Below are 18,901 nucleotides of genomic sequence, written 5' to 3' on the forward strand. Positions count from 1 at the left end.
TGGAATCCTTATAGTACTCCCTCAGGTCATAAAGATCTTAACTCATCCATGCCAGGCCATTCTGCAAGTCTTACTGTCCATGTCCTCTTAGAAGTTCAGGTTTGGACAGCTTTCCCCCTCCTCCCTTTGCCCCCCCCCCCCAAAAAAAAGTACAACACAGAGAGGTGAGATTGGAGTGATTAGGGAAATGGAGTTAGAGGTGGCCGGCAGCCAGTTACTGTTCATTCTGGGCATCCGTACTAGATGAGCTGAGATTTGAGAGGTGCTTCATGGTCAGTCAACAATTAGCCTCTAGCATTTATTGACTACCCCTTGTGTACATAATTCTTTGCCAGGATCTTGAAAGAATGAAAGGTAAAAGGTTTTGGCAGGGGAGGATTAGTAATTCTATTCCAGGAAAGTGGGTGGCCTTTGTGAAAGGTAAGAGGAAAAGGGATGTAGTCAGTGGACCAAGGTGCATCATTCTGTTTGGAGCCGGCCTTTCGTCTGGAAGTGGGTGAAAGATGACCTGGGACAGCTAGTGCAGAGCCTGAGAGCGTGGCTTCGGGACCTTCATATTGTCCCCCCAGGTGACAAGGGACTAGAGAATTAAATTCCCGCTGAAGAACAGGCTTTGGCGTTGTTGAAGAGCTTTACATAGAATTTTTGTTTGTCAGCATATGCTTTGTAGATGCTGAATTTTGAAATCATCTTCTTTTTCCTTACAGGTACCTCCCTATTCCATTACTGAAGCTTTCTGGAATCGGAGGATTTTTTTTCACTGAGATGGTATGACAGGAGCTTTTGGTGATTTTAGACCATATCTAAATTGGGCTGATGCAGACCATCCTGTTTTCTTAAGAGCTTGGAACAATATTCATACTCTGCTTCTCAATCATCAGAGGTATAATGCCATCCTTGCCTCAGGAAGGAGGTAGGTATTCTGATTGGAGCCCATTATGAAGTATAGCCATTGTGGTGAAACACCCTCAAAACTTTGAGTCAGAGAAGAACTTGAGGAATGCCTGTGGAAAATCCCATGTGTATGACTTGGTCTGTTTTAATGACCTTGGGCTATTATCTTTCTCTCATAGACATCCAAGGGCCCTCTCACCTAGGTCTGGCTACAGAATTGTCTTATGAAAGCAAAATTAAAAGGAAGGTCAGAAAGAAGAAGAAGAATGGGTCCATCACAGCAAATGTTTCTGGCACAAAGTTTGAAATTGGTAAGTATATTCTGTAGATTAAAAGGACTTTCATAGTTGCCATTGACCTGAACTAAGTTAGCTGATGTGGGATGTAAAGGTTAAAGAAGACTAGAAAGAAAAAGGAATAGCTCTTATTACTAGAATGTATTTTTGTTCCCCCTTTTAAAATTTGCTGTTTTGTGAGGTATTTAATACATCAATAAACAATTAGACAATGGATATAAAGCTAAAAAGCTTTCATTATTGTTGACTTTGGAATAAGTGGCCCCTGTTATTTTGTTTTTTTTTCTATTGAAATTCTTATTTCTGTACAAAATTATAGCTCTAAAGCTTTGTAGATATGCTTCTAATTATGAAACAAAGAGAAACTAGCATGACTGAGCATCTCTTATCTCCCTTAGGACTAGAATTATTTTAAAGTTAGTTTTGTTATTAAACAAGTGGCAGTTCTCATTGTGTAGTGGATAGGAAGGCTCATGTTGGAGTCAGGAAGACTTGGAAACAACCAGGTTATGTTACTGTGGACACATCATTTAACTGGTCAGTGTCCCAGGCCACTGGCTAAAGTTTTTTAAGTTACTAATGAGTTGCTGCATCTGCATAGATGGAAGGAATGTCTATTCTGGGAGTTCCCCATACTGATAGATTATGGGACTAGACCTTGGACCTAACCCCACCCCCCCACTCAAATGGAAAAATGAATGGATAATGTCAGTTATTTGAACAAAGCTTTTTTTTGGGTGGGGGGCGCAGCTGTGGCATGATAGAGAGCTGGCCTCTGAGTTGAATGCTAGTCCCGCCTCTACCACAAATTGACTAGATAACCCTGGTCAAGTCACTTAATTTTTCAGTGCTCAAGGCAACTCTTGTGAGATTAGTTGCAGAAAAGGTGTGGACCTGCATTGGTAGAGAGAATTTCCTCAGCCAGGAGGTCCTATGGCAGTGAGATCCCAGGACAAGGCACTACTCTCTAAAGAGGGGTTTTATAAAGCTTAAAATAGTCACTCAAATGGCTTCTCTGGCTATCCCACACCACAGGAAAATGTACATATGAAAATGCCTTGTAAGCCAGACAACAGCCACCTGAAGTGAAGGTCTTGTACTAGTGGGATTGTTTTTTTCCTTCCAAGATTTTGGGGACTTCTGGGGTCACCACATTCTCCTTAAGTCAGATCCCAACTTTTTTGAATAAGTATTTGAAAAATAGAGAGTGAAGAACTCCTAGGATCTAGGGTTGGGAAGGGATCTGAGAAATTATTTAAATCACCCTCCTCATTTGACAGATAAAGAATCAGAAACATGCCTGGGTTACAGAGCTGGTCAGGAACAAAGGTAGAATGCAGACGGCAGCCCCTGGACTTTGGCCAGTCTTCATAGCCCTGGGCTTTCAGTAAACCTCTCCATACCTCCCTATTTAATATGAAAGGGCAGAAAAAAATCTAGAATTTACCATGCATGTAAGAAATAAAATTAAGATGTTAATTAGCCACTTATACTTATTTCTTAAATATTTTTGTACCACTTGAGAAGTTTCCCTTAACCGCTGGGGTACAGGTACCCCAGGTCAGAAATGCCTGCACTAACAGAGCACCGTGCTGCCTCTTAGAGTTAGTAGCTTGAAAGTGAAATACTTTTCATTGGATCATCAGTGAGCCCTGTGGAGGAACAGTTGGCATGTATGCCTTTCATTTTTTCCAAGAATCAGAGGACATCAATACTCCAAGAGTCTAATTTCACTGCTGTGGGTACTTTCCCCATGGACAGGCATTGCAGCCTCTTCATGCCTTACAAGGTGGTCTTTTGGAGTTGCTGTGGCCAAAAAATTTATCACCTTGCAGCCAACTCAGTGATGAGGCTCTCCAAACTTAGCTAGGCTGGTCTTCAAAGGCCAGACCGAGAGTCTGGGCCCTTTTTTTCCAGACAGGGTCACCTTCACACCATAATGAGCCAGTGTATCAGAGGAGGACTTGGGTGGGGAAGGGATCCGTAAACTCTTAAATGCCATACTTCTTCAAAGCACTCCTTTCCCCCAAATTTTCATTCCAGAACTGGGATAGAGGTGAGAGGGGAGAGAGCAGGGTGCAGTACATTATTCTAGCACCGGGGTCCTCATCTGCCCTCATCCTCTGCACACTTCATTAATCTTTAAATTCTCTTCCCATTTACTAGAAAACAGTGACTCATCCATACTTAATCAGCAGCCAGTGGCAAAGTTAATTGGAATTGAGGTCCCCTAATAGTTCTCGACTGTCCCAGTTGCAACCTGAAAATTGTTTCATAGAGTAAAAGAGCTTTAAGAAAGACATTAGAATGTTGTCTGTGGCAGTGTGTCAGAAATACTTTGTAAACCCTAAAGCTCTGCATGAATGTGAACCATTGTCCTTAAAGAGATGTGTTAAGGTATGTGATTGGAAAATAAAAGAGAAAGAGACAGAGGACTTTCAAAGGGATGGAAAAATGGCTCATGCAATTTGATTTCCTTTCAAGTTTCAGACTTAACATTTAATTCCCTTTGTACCAGGGGTATCCAGTGAAACTGAACCCAGAACCTGGCCCTAGGTCCCTGGATTCCCAGGAGAGGAAAACTCTTTGCCAAGTGAACAGAACCAGTTATCATCCTTTATTGGGGAGATTTTAGAGATTGGGAAAAAGGAAGGCAAGAGGCAGCTATTCATATGTTAAGGAGAAATCACTTGTTTATTTCTCATTTTCCTTTCCGTAGTCATCGGCAAACAACTTACTCTTGCTTCAGTTTAATTCTTTGCCTACCTTGATTAGGCTGAGGAGAGGTATAGATGCAAAGAGCTTTTGGATTGGCTGGTGGGTGAGCTTTGTGTGGCATTAAATGACTGCCTACCCATCTAAGTCAAACCCAGGCTCCCTACACCTAGAAGGGGGCAGAGCTCTGGGATTCATCATGGTCTACATGAGAGAGTAGGGAATTTTCAGCCAGGTCAGTGCCCTTCTTTGGGATACCAAGGTTGTTTCCAGTTGTTTGTTTGTTTTTGCTGTTATAGCTAATGCAGCTCTAAGTGTTTTCACATAGATAGCTCTTTTTAATGATACCCTTAGGGTATATATTAACAGTGGGGTTATTGGGTAAAAGTTTGTGATTATTTTTATAACTCTTCTATATACTCTTAGCTCTGACTCTTAGGCAGGCCACTTAACCCCTCTCCATCTGCTTTCTCAACTGTAAAAAATGACGGAGCTGAACTTGATAATCTCTGAAATCCCTTCTGGCTCTAAAATACGAGGCATCATTGATTCTATCGTGATCCTTTTATTTGGAAGCCATAGGTCAGAAAGATGTTCTTTGCATTGTATGGTGGTCATCTGAATTCAGACTTCAGTGTATTTCCAAACTTCAGTTAAGTAGCAATTTGATTCAAATTGCGTAGTAATTAGGAAGTTATAACCCACTAACATCTTTTGAGGGATCAGTTTTAAAATCATGTTAAGTAGGAGGCCTTGACAAAGAGTAGGGGTATACCCTCTTTTTTACATGACTGTCCTCACAATTTTGTTTTGAGGCAATCATAATGAGGGAGAGATTGGTGGAACTGGTCTGTCGTCTCTTATTAGTCGGAAATTTACCTGTTTCTCCTAATGGAAACCACTTGAGATTTCATCAGGAAAATAGATTCCCTTCTAACTACTGATTAGGTGTAGTACATCAACAAAATAAAATTTAAAAAAAACTGCTATGTTAATATATAAACTTAAAATTCAAGTGAAACAAAAACAAAACCCTTCATTGGGCTTCACTATTATTCTCAACTTGAACATCCAGGGAAATGTAGGAGTGGTGGTGGAATCGGTCACTAATATACAAATGAGCAGGCTTCCCCTAATATGTGGGAATTCAGGCCAGGATGGTGGTTAAGAGAGACTCGTGTCAGGTCAGGGGCTCTCCGTTGGGACCCTTGTTCATCACTGACAAGTCCTAGCCCAGCACAGCTGCTGTGCTGCTGAAGACTAAAAATAATCCTGACTAGAGAAGGCAGTAGACAATGGAGTGCAAGGGTTATTTTTACCTTGGCCCTTCTGGAGCTGGCCCAAGGTCAGGAATAGGCCATAAAGGTACAATTCCCCTAACAGAAGTGGTATATCTGGGCCCAGTCTCATTCACTGATGATATCAGTTATCCCTTTAGTGATTTGGTGCAGGAGTTGGGGGCCACTGAGAAAGAGCTTTCATTTCCTCCCACCCATACTGATTAAACTGTATCCACAGCTACCCTCTCTTCTGACACTAAAAATGTATGGTTTTTCCTGGATGTTTTCCAAATTAAATATTATAAGACAAAGGCCAAGTACTCAGTGAATGCATATTGAATATTTTCATGATACCTTTGTTTGTGAAATGTTTTTGTTACATTGTTTGTTATTTGCAGTTCGTGTAGTAATAGATGAGATGGGGTTTGTGAAAACTCGAGATGAAGATGAAACAAGTAATCTTATATGGTGTGATGCTGCCGTTCAGCAGGAAAAGATTGCAGAGCTACAAAACTATCAGGTGAGAAGCAGGCATTAGGATGGCTTTCCACTGGGAGCTTCTTGAGGGCAGGGACCGTCTCATCTAAACTTCCTATCCAGCCTTGGACTTAGCACAGTGCTGTACACGTAATGGACACCAAATCAGTATTGACTGAATGACGAATGAATTACATCTTAATTTGCTATCAAGCTAGAGGAATCATCTAGCTGTCTCTCTCTGACTGTGTATATGTGTGTGTGCACGCGTGTGCATGTGTACATGTGTGTGTATATATGTATACATGTGTGTATTTATGCACACATACCCTTGTTTATTCATGTGACCCTGGGTAAGTCATTTACCTTCTGGGGACCTCACTTCCCTTATTTATACAATGTGGAGGTTAGAATATGTGACCTGTGATGTACCTTCTGACTTAAAATTTATAAGAACTTTGATTTTTCTTCGAGAACATAAGGTTACCTTTTAACTCTCAAGTTTATGTAGCACTTCAAGGTTTATAATTTCTTTTACATTCTTTATCTCATCTCCAGAACAGCATCATAAGTTACTACAGATGGCATTGTCCCCATTTTATAGTTAAGGAAATTGAGGCTTAGAGAGAAAAGTGATTTGCCCTATTTCTTTCTGATTCCAAGTCTCACACTCATTCCCTTAGACCTGGGCTGTCCAACCTTAGGTTTTTATTGAAACAATAGACAATATATTTTGATTTGCCATTTTAGTGAGAGCTCTGCGGTAGAAAGCATTTATGTAAATTTCTATGCTTGTAGGCAGGCCGCATAAATCGCACCGCGGGCTGCATTTTGGACAGCCCTGCCTTAGACCATGCTGCCTTGACAATCCCCTTCTGAGCGCCTTGCTTTGCTGAAATAATCTTTACCAGTGGATTCTGCTCAGTTGGGTGATTCACTCATGGGTTCTTGTTTTGCACATAACCCTCATGATTTCAGACCTAAACTTTTTGTGACTTCTAGGAAAGGCTTGAGAGAAGAAATAAAAAAATATTCGACTTGAGCATTGTCTCTGTCTCAGAGATGGCGAGCTTGGAGCAAGAGGCCCTGGTTTTGGATTGGTCACATACTAGATGTGAAACCTTTGGCATGTCACTTCTGTGTTCTATGAGCATCATTTTCCTTATCTTCAAAAAGAGATAATCATGTCTTACAGCCACCTGCCTCTAGAACAATGTAGAGTGGGTGCTACAGAAGCGGACAAACCTGTCATGAGGCCACTATCATAGCTCAGGTGGGATAGGTCTTGCAGAGTTGTTGAGCAGAGAATCACGATTTGGAAACTTGGGAATTTTCTCAGCTCCTCTTGAGTTGTCCCTTTGGACTCTGGTGTAACTATTTTGTTTGTAGGACATTATAGCTATGCTGAAAATTAAGCACAAAAACACACCAAAAATCCAAACATGAATGATGATCAAGGTGTTGACATTTTGAATAAATCTTCTTACTTACTATAGACAATTCATGGTTGACTGTAGAGACAAGTCATTGTTGGGTCTGTAAGAAAATTGGCTTTCTCTACACTCGTCCTTCTCTAATGACTGTATTAGCTCAGAAATATCAGATGGGCCAAAAATTCATTCAGGCTCATGGATTATGGTATTTAAGGCTGGAAGGAGCCATCAAGATCATCCAGTTCTATGTCCCATTTTATAAACCATGAGGAGACAGAGGCCTAGAGAGGGGAAATGACAGAATGGGTAGTAATTAGCCTAATCAAGATTTGAACTGAGCTCCTTAGACTACAAATCTAGTGCCCTTTATCCTGTTACTTAATCAAGAGAGAGAACCAAAACTTACACATTTGTGTAAACTCTCTGCATGTGATAGAAAAAAGACACTTTTTTCATTCTGCTGTGTGTGTATTTACAAGATTCTTGACTCACATAAATATTAAAAGCTTATTTATGAAGGATATATAAGTAAAAAAATACATGATTGTAAACCAAGAAAATACTTATGCCTCCTTATGTTTTGTTTTTCAGAGAATCAACCATTTTCCAGGAATGGGTGAGATCTGCAGGAAGGATTTCTTAGCAAGAAATATGACCAAGTAATTCTATTTTTGTTGTAATAGAGAAAAGCTATTTGGAATCTTTATTGTGAACATGATAGTACTAAATTACACCAAATCACATCAACTCTAAAAAATAGTGTTTTGCTGGCAAGGAACATTTAAATTTTTTTCTCTTTCATATGTCAAACAGTGTCTGCACACTTGGTAAATACTTGTTTGAATGCCAGTCTAAAACTTCCAATGACTACGATTTGTTGGGTTATTTCAAGTACTATTCAGGACTTTGCCCATTTTCTATGGAGCCATTTAGCATGGCGGGAAAACGTGTTAGAGGCTAATGATATTAATTTCTCATATTGAACTAGTGTCAATGTTTCTTTAGGATCCTTGTATGGAGTGTGAGTGCCTGCTGATTACTGTTTTTGATTCTTCTAAAGCGCTTAGTCATAAAGTAACGGAATTCATTGTCAGCTCCATGAAGGAGTAGTTCCCTCTTACCAAAAGGATAAAACATTAGCTAGCTCTTCTGGCTTTTAAGGCCTCTGCCATCTAGCTCTGTCCTGAACCTCCAAGCCCTACTTCATCTTACTCTTCCTTTACATCCTCTACATTCCAGATAAGCTGGGTTAGTAGTTATTCCCAGAATCCAGCATGCATCTTCTTTTCCTCTGTACATTCCTGTCCACTCTTCCTCAGTTCCTCCAGCGCACTCCCTCTGTGTCTCCACCCGTTGTTCCTTCTCTTCCTTTAAGTATCAACCCTGGTGCCACCCCCGTATGAAGCTATTCTCTGATATTCCCCAGTTGAAAGTATTCTCTTTGTCCCCAAATTCTTCTAGAGCAGAGGTGAAAACACACACCCCACGGCAACCCTCCAGAGTGGTGCCTGAACAGATTTAAAAGCAGTTGAGAAACTAAGTCATTATTTAGCTCATAGTGGTTGTTCTGGCCAAGCTAGTGGTCCGCATTTCTATTTGAGTTTGACACCATAGTTCTAGAGCACTTGGTTTCTGTCCCACTTTACCCAATGCTTCTCTAGGTATGATTTGTGTCTTCTTGATAGATTGCAAGCTCATTGAAGGCAGGACTGTGTTTTTTCATCTTTATATCTTGTGTGACTTACACTTAATAAAATTGAGTTAAATTGAATCTTAAACATTTTAGAGTCAAAATGCAGGAAGTTTATGAATACTTAAAACATATCATATTTAAGTAGCGTTTTTCTTTTAATCTTTTAGCTGAATATTTTTCCAAAATCATTTATTAATTTATTTACAATTGGGTTGAATTTAGACAGGTAATTAGTTAGAATTACTTAATACTTGTAAAATATTTTGGTAAAATTTTAGCTTTAAAACCTTGATTTATGAAAAACTAAAGTTAGAACCCTTGAAACTTTCAAATCTAGTGTATCATCTTTATCTAGGACTTCTAGGAACAGTTCTGCGGGCTGCCTCATGAGGAAGGTAGTGAATGCTTGACCGCTTGTAATGAGGGTGATGAATGGAGGCTAGCCTCTTGTTGGGGATCCCATCGAGAGCTTCATGCTTTGAAGGGAAGAGTTGGTGTAGACAGCTGCCAAAGTCTTTTACAACTGTACAGTAACGTGGCGTGCATTAGCCTCCTTTTCTTAGCAGTTTCATACCTTGAGGAAGCAGCTGTTGAAAAAACTTCAAAGTGCATTTCCCCCCAGCCGACGTAGCTTCAATAGGAACCTAGGAATGCTGGAAAGTCGTGTTTCTAATTGCAGATTGACATTTTCCCCATGTGATTGCCTAACTTCTAAAGTCATCCTGCTGCTGTCCAGCTGTGCTCTATTCTTTGTAACCCCATTTGGAGTTTTCTTGGCAAATACTGGAATGGTTTGCCATCTCTTTCTGCAGTTCATTTTATAGATGAGGAAACTGAGGCAAACAGGGTGAAGTGACTTACTTGCCCAGGGTTACACATACAGTGAATGTTTGAGGTTAAATTTGAACTTGGGCAGATGAGTCTTCCTGACTCTGAGCTCAGTGCTGTGTGCACTATGGGGCCACCTAGCCGCCCTTTGTGCTATAGCATATGCATTAGCCATTACGCTACCTGCTCCTTTTCTTCTTCTTTTTTTTTGCTTATTCTATTTCTCCTGTCCTCCCCTTCACCTCATTCCCTTATTTGGGATGTGTAATGAAAGCCCTCTGCCTCACTTTTGGGGGGCAGTTCATCTTAGTTATGCTATTTATCCTTTCTCAAAGTGGCCCAGGTTGTTGGGTGTTAAATGGGACTGTTCACTCTGACTGCTTTGTTTTACACCTGTTTTGGAATGTTTAGAAATGCCCCCCTTTTTTCTGGTTCTGGTGAAGAAATAAGACAGAGAAAAGAGAATATGATATTTTGCAATTACATGTAGAAACTCACATCAGTGTTTTCATCAGCTCCTGCTTTGTAGACCTTTACCCTTTTCTCCCCCACCATCCTCATGAAAGTTAATAGATGCTGAGATCCAGTGGTGGTCTAATGGTACCCATAGCCAAGGAGGCCAATGCTGGAATTGTCTGGGTACGGTGGTGAGCCACATGCCAAAGCACCTAGTATATGTTTTTAGTACTACAGGAGGCTGATTGAGACATTACCCAACAGTGATGTAATTGATGGGACATGTTTGAAGAATTATGGGTTATTTTTCCATTGGATGATGTATGAGATAGTCTGATGACGATGATGTCAGGTTAGAGATGACAACCTGAAGATTACGAGAGGGAGAAAAGTGAGGGGATGGTATTCAGCAGCAATTCCTCTAAGAACCAACCAACCCACAACCTGAGAAACAATCACCCCACAGGATTATGTTCCTACAGATGTAGTGCTAAGTCTTGGGGATATAAAGACAAAATGAAATGGTCCCCATCATCAAGGACTTTACATTCTATCAGGAGAGAAAACATGTACAAAGACAAAGATGCCAAGAATAGGGATAAAATTAATGCAAGGTTGTTAGGAAGGGAAGTTATCTTTGAGAAAAGGTAACTTTAGTTTAAGAAAGCAATTTTAATGCTCTTTTTCAGGGTTTAGGATAAATTTCAGTTTCCTTATATGTAAGACGTGGAGGCTGAACCATATGACCTCTAACATACCTTCCAACTTAAAATTTATAAGATCTTTGATTTACCTCTAAACTGTAATGTGTCATTTGAGGCTTATTATAAGATTTGAGAGCTGGACAGTCCACCAAAAACCACTTGGGTTAAATGGAGTCTATTTTAATGGGTCAATTGACATAAAGAAGCTGTCATTGGGAAGCATGACCCACCTCCACTCATTGACTCTTACCACCTTCCTTAATACTGTGCTCTCTCTTCTTGGCTTCCCTAATCCATCATTTCCTATTATACTCCTACGAGCCTCGAGGAACATACCTTCTCACTGCCATGAAAGGAACACTGACCTTGGAGCCAAAAACCTTGGTTTTAGGTCTACTCTGGCACTGATAACCTCTGTAGGGCTCAGTATTCTTATCTGTGAAATGGCTATGATATATAATACCAGAACCATACAAAAACCAAACAGTATTATTGTCAGGATCAAATGAGATAAAGCATACAAGACTCTGTAATGCTATGTTATTATTATTAATCATTTCTTCATGGACTTCCCTAAGGGTTGGTAAGATAACAGCAGATCTGTGAAGGATCCTCCAGGGCAGGACATTCAGAGGCTAGACAGAGGTGATCTGGCCCCAGTCTCCTTTTGCCTCTTTTAATTTTAATTAAATCCAGCAGACATTTATTAAGCGTTTCCTCTGTGTGAGGCCCTGTCCTAGGTGCTAGGGAAACAACAACTAAGACTGCCCTCCAGATGCTTAAAATTTAGTATATGCCCCCAAATCAGTATCATATAAGGCAAAATATGATAAATGCGAAGCAAATATTGTAAGAAATTTAAGCAGGAAGAGATTGCTTCCCTCCAGAGGGTTCAGAATAGGGTCCGTGAAGGAGGTGGCATTGAAGCTAGGCCTCAGATGAGAGGTTAGGCTCCATGGGATCCTAGCTTTAGAGATGCCAGGGGCCTTAGAGATCATCCAGGATACCCCCACCCCACCCCTTATTTTTCAGGTGAGGAAAATGGAAGCTGGTCATGTTCATTAACTTGGCTAAGGTCACAGAGAGGGCAGGAAGAGTTTGAACTTGCACCCAGGCTTCCCGCCTTCAAACCCAGGTTATTTCCACACCCCTCTGCCTCTCAAATACCTGATAGGACAGAATGCCAGCTTATCTTATAATCGATGAGAGAAAAATGACACTTTATCTTCTTATTCTCCATAATGTCTTCTGAAAATATATCAGGGAGATAATTTTGCAGTCCTGTAACTGCTACTGAACTTCCAAAACTCTGAAAATGCATGTGAAGGGGATAGTGTTAGTGGGAGAATAATTTTCCATCTAATGTATTTGAGAGCAAGTAATTTAAAAAAATCAAGTCACTTCTTGAGGGAGGGAACATATGCTCTTCTTGTCTACCCTGGTGCTGGGGCAAGTGAGATAGAAAATCTCAGAATGCTAAAATGTCAGATTTGGAAAGATCCTTGGAAGGAGAGGTGCCCTGATCCCTGCCTTGCCTATGAATCTCCTTTGCCATAGACAGTCACCCCGCTTTGGCTTGAGGACCTGGAGGGGCAGAGGCAGGGGGAGCTTCCACTGTATTCCATTCTGGGATTTTGCAGAGTGTTAGGGAATTTTTCATGACCTCAAGCCTAAATCTGCCTCTTTGCAGTTTCCACCTGTAGTGGGGCCCCTTAGGGCCAAGCAGAACAAGCCTAATCCCTTCTCCACGTGACTGCCCTTTAAATACTTTAAAAGTTGCTAAGGCAGCTCTCATGTCACCCTCTCCCCCTCCCCCAAGTCTATCCTCCAGGTCCTTCAACCAATCCTCACATGGCATAAGCTGGAGGCCCTTCATGCCATGTGGGGCAGGGGGAGAGGTCAGTGCTAGAAATAACGGTTTGAGAGTCATCTGCATCGAGGTGATACTTGAAGCTTGTCCAGCCAGGCTTCCAGGCTCCCTGCATGGGGGCTTTGGAGAAGGAAAGAATGGGTTTGATATTTGAAGCCCTTCTTTGGCTTGGAGCCCACATAGAGTCGAGCTTCCATTCTACAGAGAGTCAAAGACTAGAAATGTCATAATAATAGCTTTAGGCTAGACTTATATCTCAAGCCAAGGTTTCTTCTTAGAGTTGTGCTGTAAAACTGCTATATTTTCTGTGAATTAATTTTTAACTTTAAACTTAATTCTGGATTTCAGTATCATAAAAATGAGGCTGTGTATTTAATGTGTACGATATTAGTATCCCCTCAGCGTGTGTCTCTGTAAATGTATTCTTCCATTTAGAAGCCAGGGTGTGAAATATTTTTATATTTAAAGCTCCTCCTATTCACCCAGGAATATCGAACATTTAAATCCTAGCCAGTCTCTCATCCAATGTGACTCCATGGAATTTTCTTTGAAGATAAAATGATTCTGAGTTACATGAGAAAATAATGACCCAGTACTACAGAAATAGAGGCAACCAAATTACTTGTTTAAGGTCACCTCCTAAATCTGTGGTGGGACTAGGGGAAAAAACAACTGCCACCATCACCACCATAACCCCCCTGTCTGATTCTGAAATTCTCCAGTCTCATTAGAGATCAGCCCCCATGCCTCCCTTGGACACTTTCTGAGGACTATTCTTGCCAGATTACCTAAATAGATTTCAGCCCTGATATCTTTTTTGGTATACATTTTTATTTTATATTGGACTTGGCATTTTCTAAAGTTGATACTGTACTATTCAAAATAGCACATCATGAATTTTAAAATATACTGACTTAATTATATCTTTAGTCTGATCTAATTTCATAGTCTATATATCTTGTGAAATATGTGATGATTCATTAAAAAATGTTTTGAGAATAGAAAGAAACACGACAGTTGACATGACTGTGATGCCGTCAGATGATTTTTATGTAGTTGTCAGAAGAAATGCCAGGATCATTCTATTGTACTGAATTTTTTAGCTTCTTGGCTAAGTTCTGAGTCAGAAAGATGGGGTTGGCAATTATCTTCTTACAGTAGAAGCAGAGCCCTTTTGAGGTTCTCTCAAAGGAATATGTGAAACAACGTGAAGGTACCTCAAGTACCCAGGAAGGAAAGGAATAGGATTCTCCCAAGGGGCAGGGATTCGTGTCCTCCTCCTTCTAGTCCCCACGTGTATTTCCTCACTTACAGTATGTTGCCTTCATCTGGCCTTTCATTTCAGTTTCTTCCTTTTCTCAAAAAAGGATATTTAATTATAAAGCGATTTGTTATCTTTGGATGAAAGATTCTGTGGGGTTAAAGTCATATTCACAAACATTTATTAAGTGCTTACCATGTACTCTATGTGCTTGGTAAAATTATTAACCAACAGTATTATTCTGCAATAATATTACTGTTACCTTGGACAAAGGGGATCACATGGTTTAGCCAACAGAGGTGTCAAACATTAGCCACCTGCAAAACTCTTGAGCGCTGCCCCAACCAGAGTGAAATATAATTGGGAAATGTTTGACAAAATAAGCACAAACATGGAGGAAATGAAAAGTAGCCTTTGGTTGGGGGCGGGGGTGGTGCCAGAGCTGGGAACTGAGGAAGGGTGGTGAACCGGGAAAAACCTCTTGCAGAAGGTGGCATTTGACTGAATCTTGAAAGGAGCCAGGTATTCTAAGAGATCGAGGTGAAGAGGGAGCACATTTCAGGCACAGAGGACAGTTGGTACAAAGCCTAGAGAGGGCAGAGGAGTGTTATGAGTGAGGAACAGTAAGTTGGCCAGTAAGGTGGAATTGCATTGTAAAGGAGTGCAACAGGTACGAAGGCTGGAAAGGGAGGGAGGAAGGGGACAGACTGTGGAGGGCTTCAAGCACCCAAGGACTTTGCATGTGATTGTGGAGGTCACAGGGAGCCATTTAGTAGGGGGATAATGTGGTCAGACTTAGACTTTAGGGAAATTGTTTTTGCATCTGTGTGGAAGATGGGTTAAAGGGGGAAGAGGTCAGTTGGGAGGACATACTGATCCAGGCAGGGGATTGTGAGGTAGTACGTTTGCACAGTGGTTATAAGAGTAGAGAGAAGGGGACATGGATAAGAGCTGTTGTGAATGAAGGAAAAAGACTTTACCATGAATTGGATCTATGGTGTGAGAGCATGACAACAAGGTTGAGAGCCTGGGTAACTGGGAGCAAAGTAGTGCCCTTAAAAGTAGTTGGGAAGAGGGCAAGGTTTGGTGAGCAAGAAAATGAGTTCTGCCCTGGACACGTTGAGTTGAAGTTGCCTGTAGGACACACCCAATAGGAGACATCTAATAGGACATTGGTGATTGGGGGACTGGAGCTGGGTAGAGAGACCAGGGCTGGAATAGAGATTGGAGAATTGTCAGCAATGATTGCCGATTTTACTTTACAAAGTTTGCAGAGTTGACAAAGCACTTTACCTACATTTATTCCTTATGTTAGTGCTACAAGATAGGTGTTACAGGTAGTATTTTCCAGTTTTGTAGATGGGAAACGGAGGCCCAGAGTGACTAAGTGACTTTCCCATAGTCACACAGCTAGTAGGTATCCAGGACAATATTTGAAACCAACTTCCTCCTCGTTCCAAGTCCAGTGCCCATTCTGCTGTTGCCGTGATAATAGCTCACATTTTTCAGGTGGTTGGAGATTATAGAAGCTCTCTCCTAATATTACTACTATGCAAATTATTAATGCTTGGGTTCAGATCCTACTTTGGAACTGAACTAGCTGTCTGACTCTTGTCCAGGTCACTTAGCATTTCTTGGCCTCAGTTTCCCCAGTCTCTAAAGTGAGGCATTGGATTTAACAGCTCTGAGGTCCCTTCTAGCTTTCAGTCTGTGATCTTATGATCCTGTGATTCCTGTTTTCATATGAAGAAACTCAGACTCAGAGACGTTAGAGGACTTGTCTTGTGGCTACTGAGTGTCTGAACCCAGAAGGCAATCCAGGTCTCTTATGACTGTCCTTAGAATCCTCTTCACATCATGCTGTGCCTTGTCTCTTTTCTGTTTGTGTTCAGTGGAGCAGCACAATCCCATAGGCAGAAGACCTTTTTAAAAGTTTGAAAAAAAAATTTTAAAATGCTGTTCTTTTATTCACAGGATGATCAAGTGTAATCCTCAGGAATATGCTTTTATCCCCCGAACATGGATCTTCCCATCAGAATATACCCAGTTCCAGAATTATGTAAAAGAATTAAAGAAAAAGCGGAAACAGAAGACTTTTATCGTCAAACCAGCAAATGGTGCAATGGGTCATGGGTAGGTAAACTTGAGCCTTGACACTGAACTGGTGCAGCCAAGATGTGTTTGGAAAATAACAAACTTGTAAGTGGTAAATTGCTCAGAGTTACAGATGGATGGGGTGGCGGGAGCTATTTTTAACTATTTATATGAAGGTTTAATGTGTCACATTTTCCATCACATTCTAATACTCTTTGGTATGTCAGTTAAAAAATTAAGCAGAATTCAAATGGGAGCTCTGTGCCTGAGAAAGAATTGCCCTCTGAAAATTGTTCAGTAATTAAAAAAAAAACAAAAACAAATCCCTCATTTTCCATAATTTGATCTTTAAAACTAGCTCAGAAATGCTTGAATTAAATCAAGACTTACAGGTAAGCAGTAGTCAGAGTTATGAAATTAGGAGGGGGTGGATTGCCAATTTTTTTTCAATTGAGGAAGGGGAGTGTGGTCTTGTTTGTTAGGGATAGTTCCCTGGTTCTCATCATCATGGGATATTAGAAGAGCATGGAAAAAAAATGTTAAAGTTTCTGGAACCAGAAAAGTGATTTGAGAACTCAGAACGCAGTTTAAATTTTAAATAATCGTTTCTTAATTTTTTTGTAAAGAACTTTTAGCTCATATCTCTTACTTGCGTAAAACACACGTACACACAAAAGGTGGTCTTTTGAAATCCTAGTCTTTTTGTTTTATGTTTAATTTACATCAATACTTCTCAAGATCTTTGATGTAATTGATGTGGCTGCCTCTCTCAGGTAGGTAGATTGTTACCTTCCTCACCATTGTAAAAGGTTTTGCTAGTTTCAGGGTCTTCCCTGCCCCTCAGTTGGTTGCCTCCTTGCTGGCCTTTGGAGGGTGTGAGCCTTTCTGCACTTAGCTGGGCTGGGCTGGGTTGGGCCCCATCCCCACTGCAGGGATGGACTTTGAGCCCTCCAGATGCCCGGGCCTGACCTAGCCTTCTAGGTAGGATCACATCATTTCCACACCACAACAAGGCCTTGGAGTAGGACTTTGAAGGAGAATGTTTATCTTATCAGTTCATAATGCTACGAAAAGATATAATTCATAATGAAGCCATCACATAACCTGGGGTTCATGGTTGTTTCTTTGATTTGTTTACAAAATAATCTAAGGCTTTTAATATGAAATACTTAACTGTAGCAAATAAAAGTTGAGTCCATGACAGTGTCACCACTATTTGTTTTAAGAAAATGGACATTCATTTGCTCAGTCATGTTCTTAGAGATGTGCAGTGTCAGTTGAAGCTTTCATTCCATTGACTGAGCAGAATTGATTCCTTGTGTTGCCAGCACCAGAGGAAATATACTCAATTCTAACAAATTGAAATGCTCTGAAATGTCCTTGATTTACATGATAGGACCAAAAGTATAGATTTTAACAATGCAGAATTGCTGTCATAAACTTTTTTTTTGTTCTTTCTGGAGAACAAACAGTGATCTTCAAGTCCGTTTTCATGATAGAGGGTAACAAGAGAACCCTAGAAGGGAATCAGGGAGAAAGAGAGCCTTCTGGTGCTGGTGGGCATGCAGTTTCTTTATAGATAAAGATGACTTCTCCTCTTTTGAACATGTCTGACAATTTATTTGTGCGTCATTTCATACTATCCCTTTTTTTTCTTCTTTCAAATCCAGGATCTCTTTGGTAAGAAATGCTGAAAAACTGCTAGCTCAGGACCACTTAATTGTCCAAGAATACATTGATAAGCCTTTCCTTATGGAAGGCTACAAGTTTGATTTACGAATTTATATTCTGATAACATCCTGTGATCCGTTAAAAATATTTTTATATCATGATGGGCTTGTGAGAATGGGGACGGAGAAGTACAGTCCGCCTAATGACACAAATTTGGTAAGTGGTGCTAGGGTGAATATATATCCTTAAAAACAAAATGTAATGCCGTGTGTCCCTAAGCGGAGGTGGGGCAGTCATTTTCCACTGTACTTAAAGCAATTTGGGCTGAGACAAAAAGCATATATGTCAAAAAAAATCTCTCAAGTGGTACTTTATCTTGTTATGATTAATCATTGGAACTTTTAGTAACACTTATGCAAGTTACCAACAGTAACTTATTGCTCATCCTGGAAGCAGATATAGTTAGCCTTTCAGTGAAGCTGTGGAAGAGAAGACCTTTCTTGCGATCTTTTTCACTGTCTCTGTGGTGTGGCAAAAAAACATTTTTCCAAAATGTATTGTGTGGTGATGATTAATTATAAAAATGCTTACTATATTTCAAAGCAGCATGGGCTGGTGATAGAAGGCTAGAATGGGAACCAGGAAGATTTGGGTTCAGAATCTCATCTCTCTCACTTAGCCATATGACTGTGATCTTTTTTTGTTGTTGTTGTTGAGTCATTTCTGACTCTTTGTGACCCTATGTGGGGTTTTCTTGGCAAAGATACTGGAATGGTTTACCATTTACTTCTTCAGTTCATTTTACAGATGAAGAAATTGAGGCAAAAAGGGTTAAGCAACTTGTGGGGCCCCCCTCTCCACCCCCCTGCCCAGGGTCACATAGCTAGTAAGTGTCTGAGGCCAGATTTGACCACGGGTCTTCCTGATTCTAGGCCTGGTGCTCTGTTACCGTGCCACCTCGCTGCCCATGATTATGAGCTACACTTAAACTTTCTGAGTCACAGTTTTGTCCTCTGTAAAATGGGAATAGTAGGAAAGGTGCAGAGCTGGGGAACCTTGGAGTAGGTTTTGAAGGCATGTTGAAGGCCGTATTTTTGCTGTGAACCTGGAAGTCTTGTTTGGTAAAGCCATTTTAGGTTTTTGAGCATGGGGATGAAATAATTGTAGTTATGTGTTAGGAACATGGCTCCAGAATGAATATGTAAGATGAAGTTTATGTAGAGAGGGCC

The 18,901-nt window shown here is 40.6% G+C and overlaps 1 protein-coding gene across 2 annotated transcripts in view; it reads left to right on the plus strand.

Annotated features, from left to right (window-relative positions):
- Positions 1–18,901, plus strand: part of TTLL7 (tubulin tyrosine ligase like 7) — a 212,292-nt gene that overhangs the window by 82,310 nt on the left and 111,081 nt on the right. For both annotated transcript variants that reach the window (XM_036758272.1, XM_036758273.1), the window contains exons 2-7: positions 708–913; positions 1,074–1,205; positions 5,584–5,705; positions 7,687–7,754; positions 15,882–16,040; positions 17,672–17,888. In XM_036758272.1, coding sequence (XP_036614167.1) covers positions 889–913; positions 1,074–1,205; positions 5,584–5,705; positions 7,687–7,754; positions 15,882–16,040; positions 17,672–17,888 — 723 coding nt within the window. In that variant the 5' untranslated portion in view covers positions 708–888. The remainder of the gene's footprint in view (positions 1–707; positions 914–1,073; positions 1,206–5,583; positions 5,706–7,686; positions 7,755–15,881; positions 16,041–17,671; positions 17,889–18,901) is intronic.

Source organism: Trichosurus vulpecula, chromosome 4, assembly GCF_011100635.1.
Source record: "Trichosurus vulpecula isolate mTriVul1 chromosome 4, mTriVul1.pri, whole genome shotgun sequence".
Classification (NCBI taxonomy): Eukaryota; Metazoa; Chordata; class Mammalia; order Diprotodontia; family Phalangeridae; genus Trichosurus; species Trichosurus vulpecula.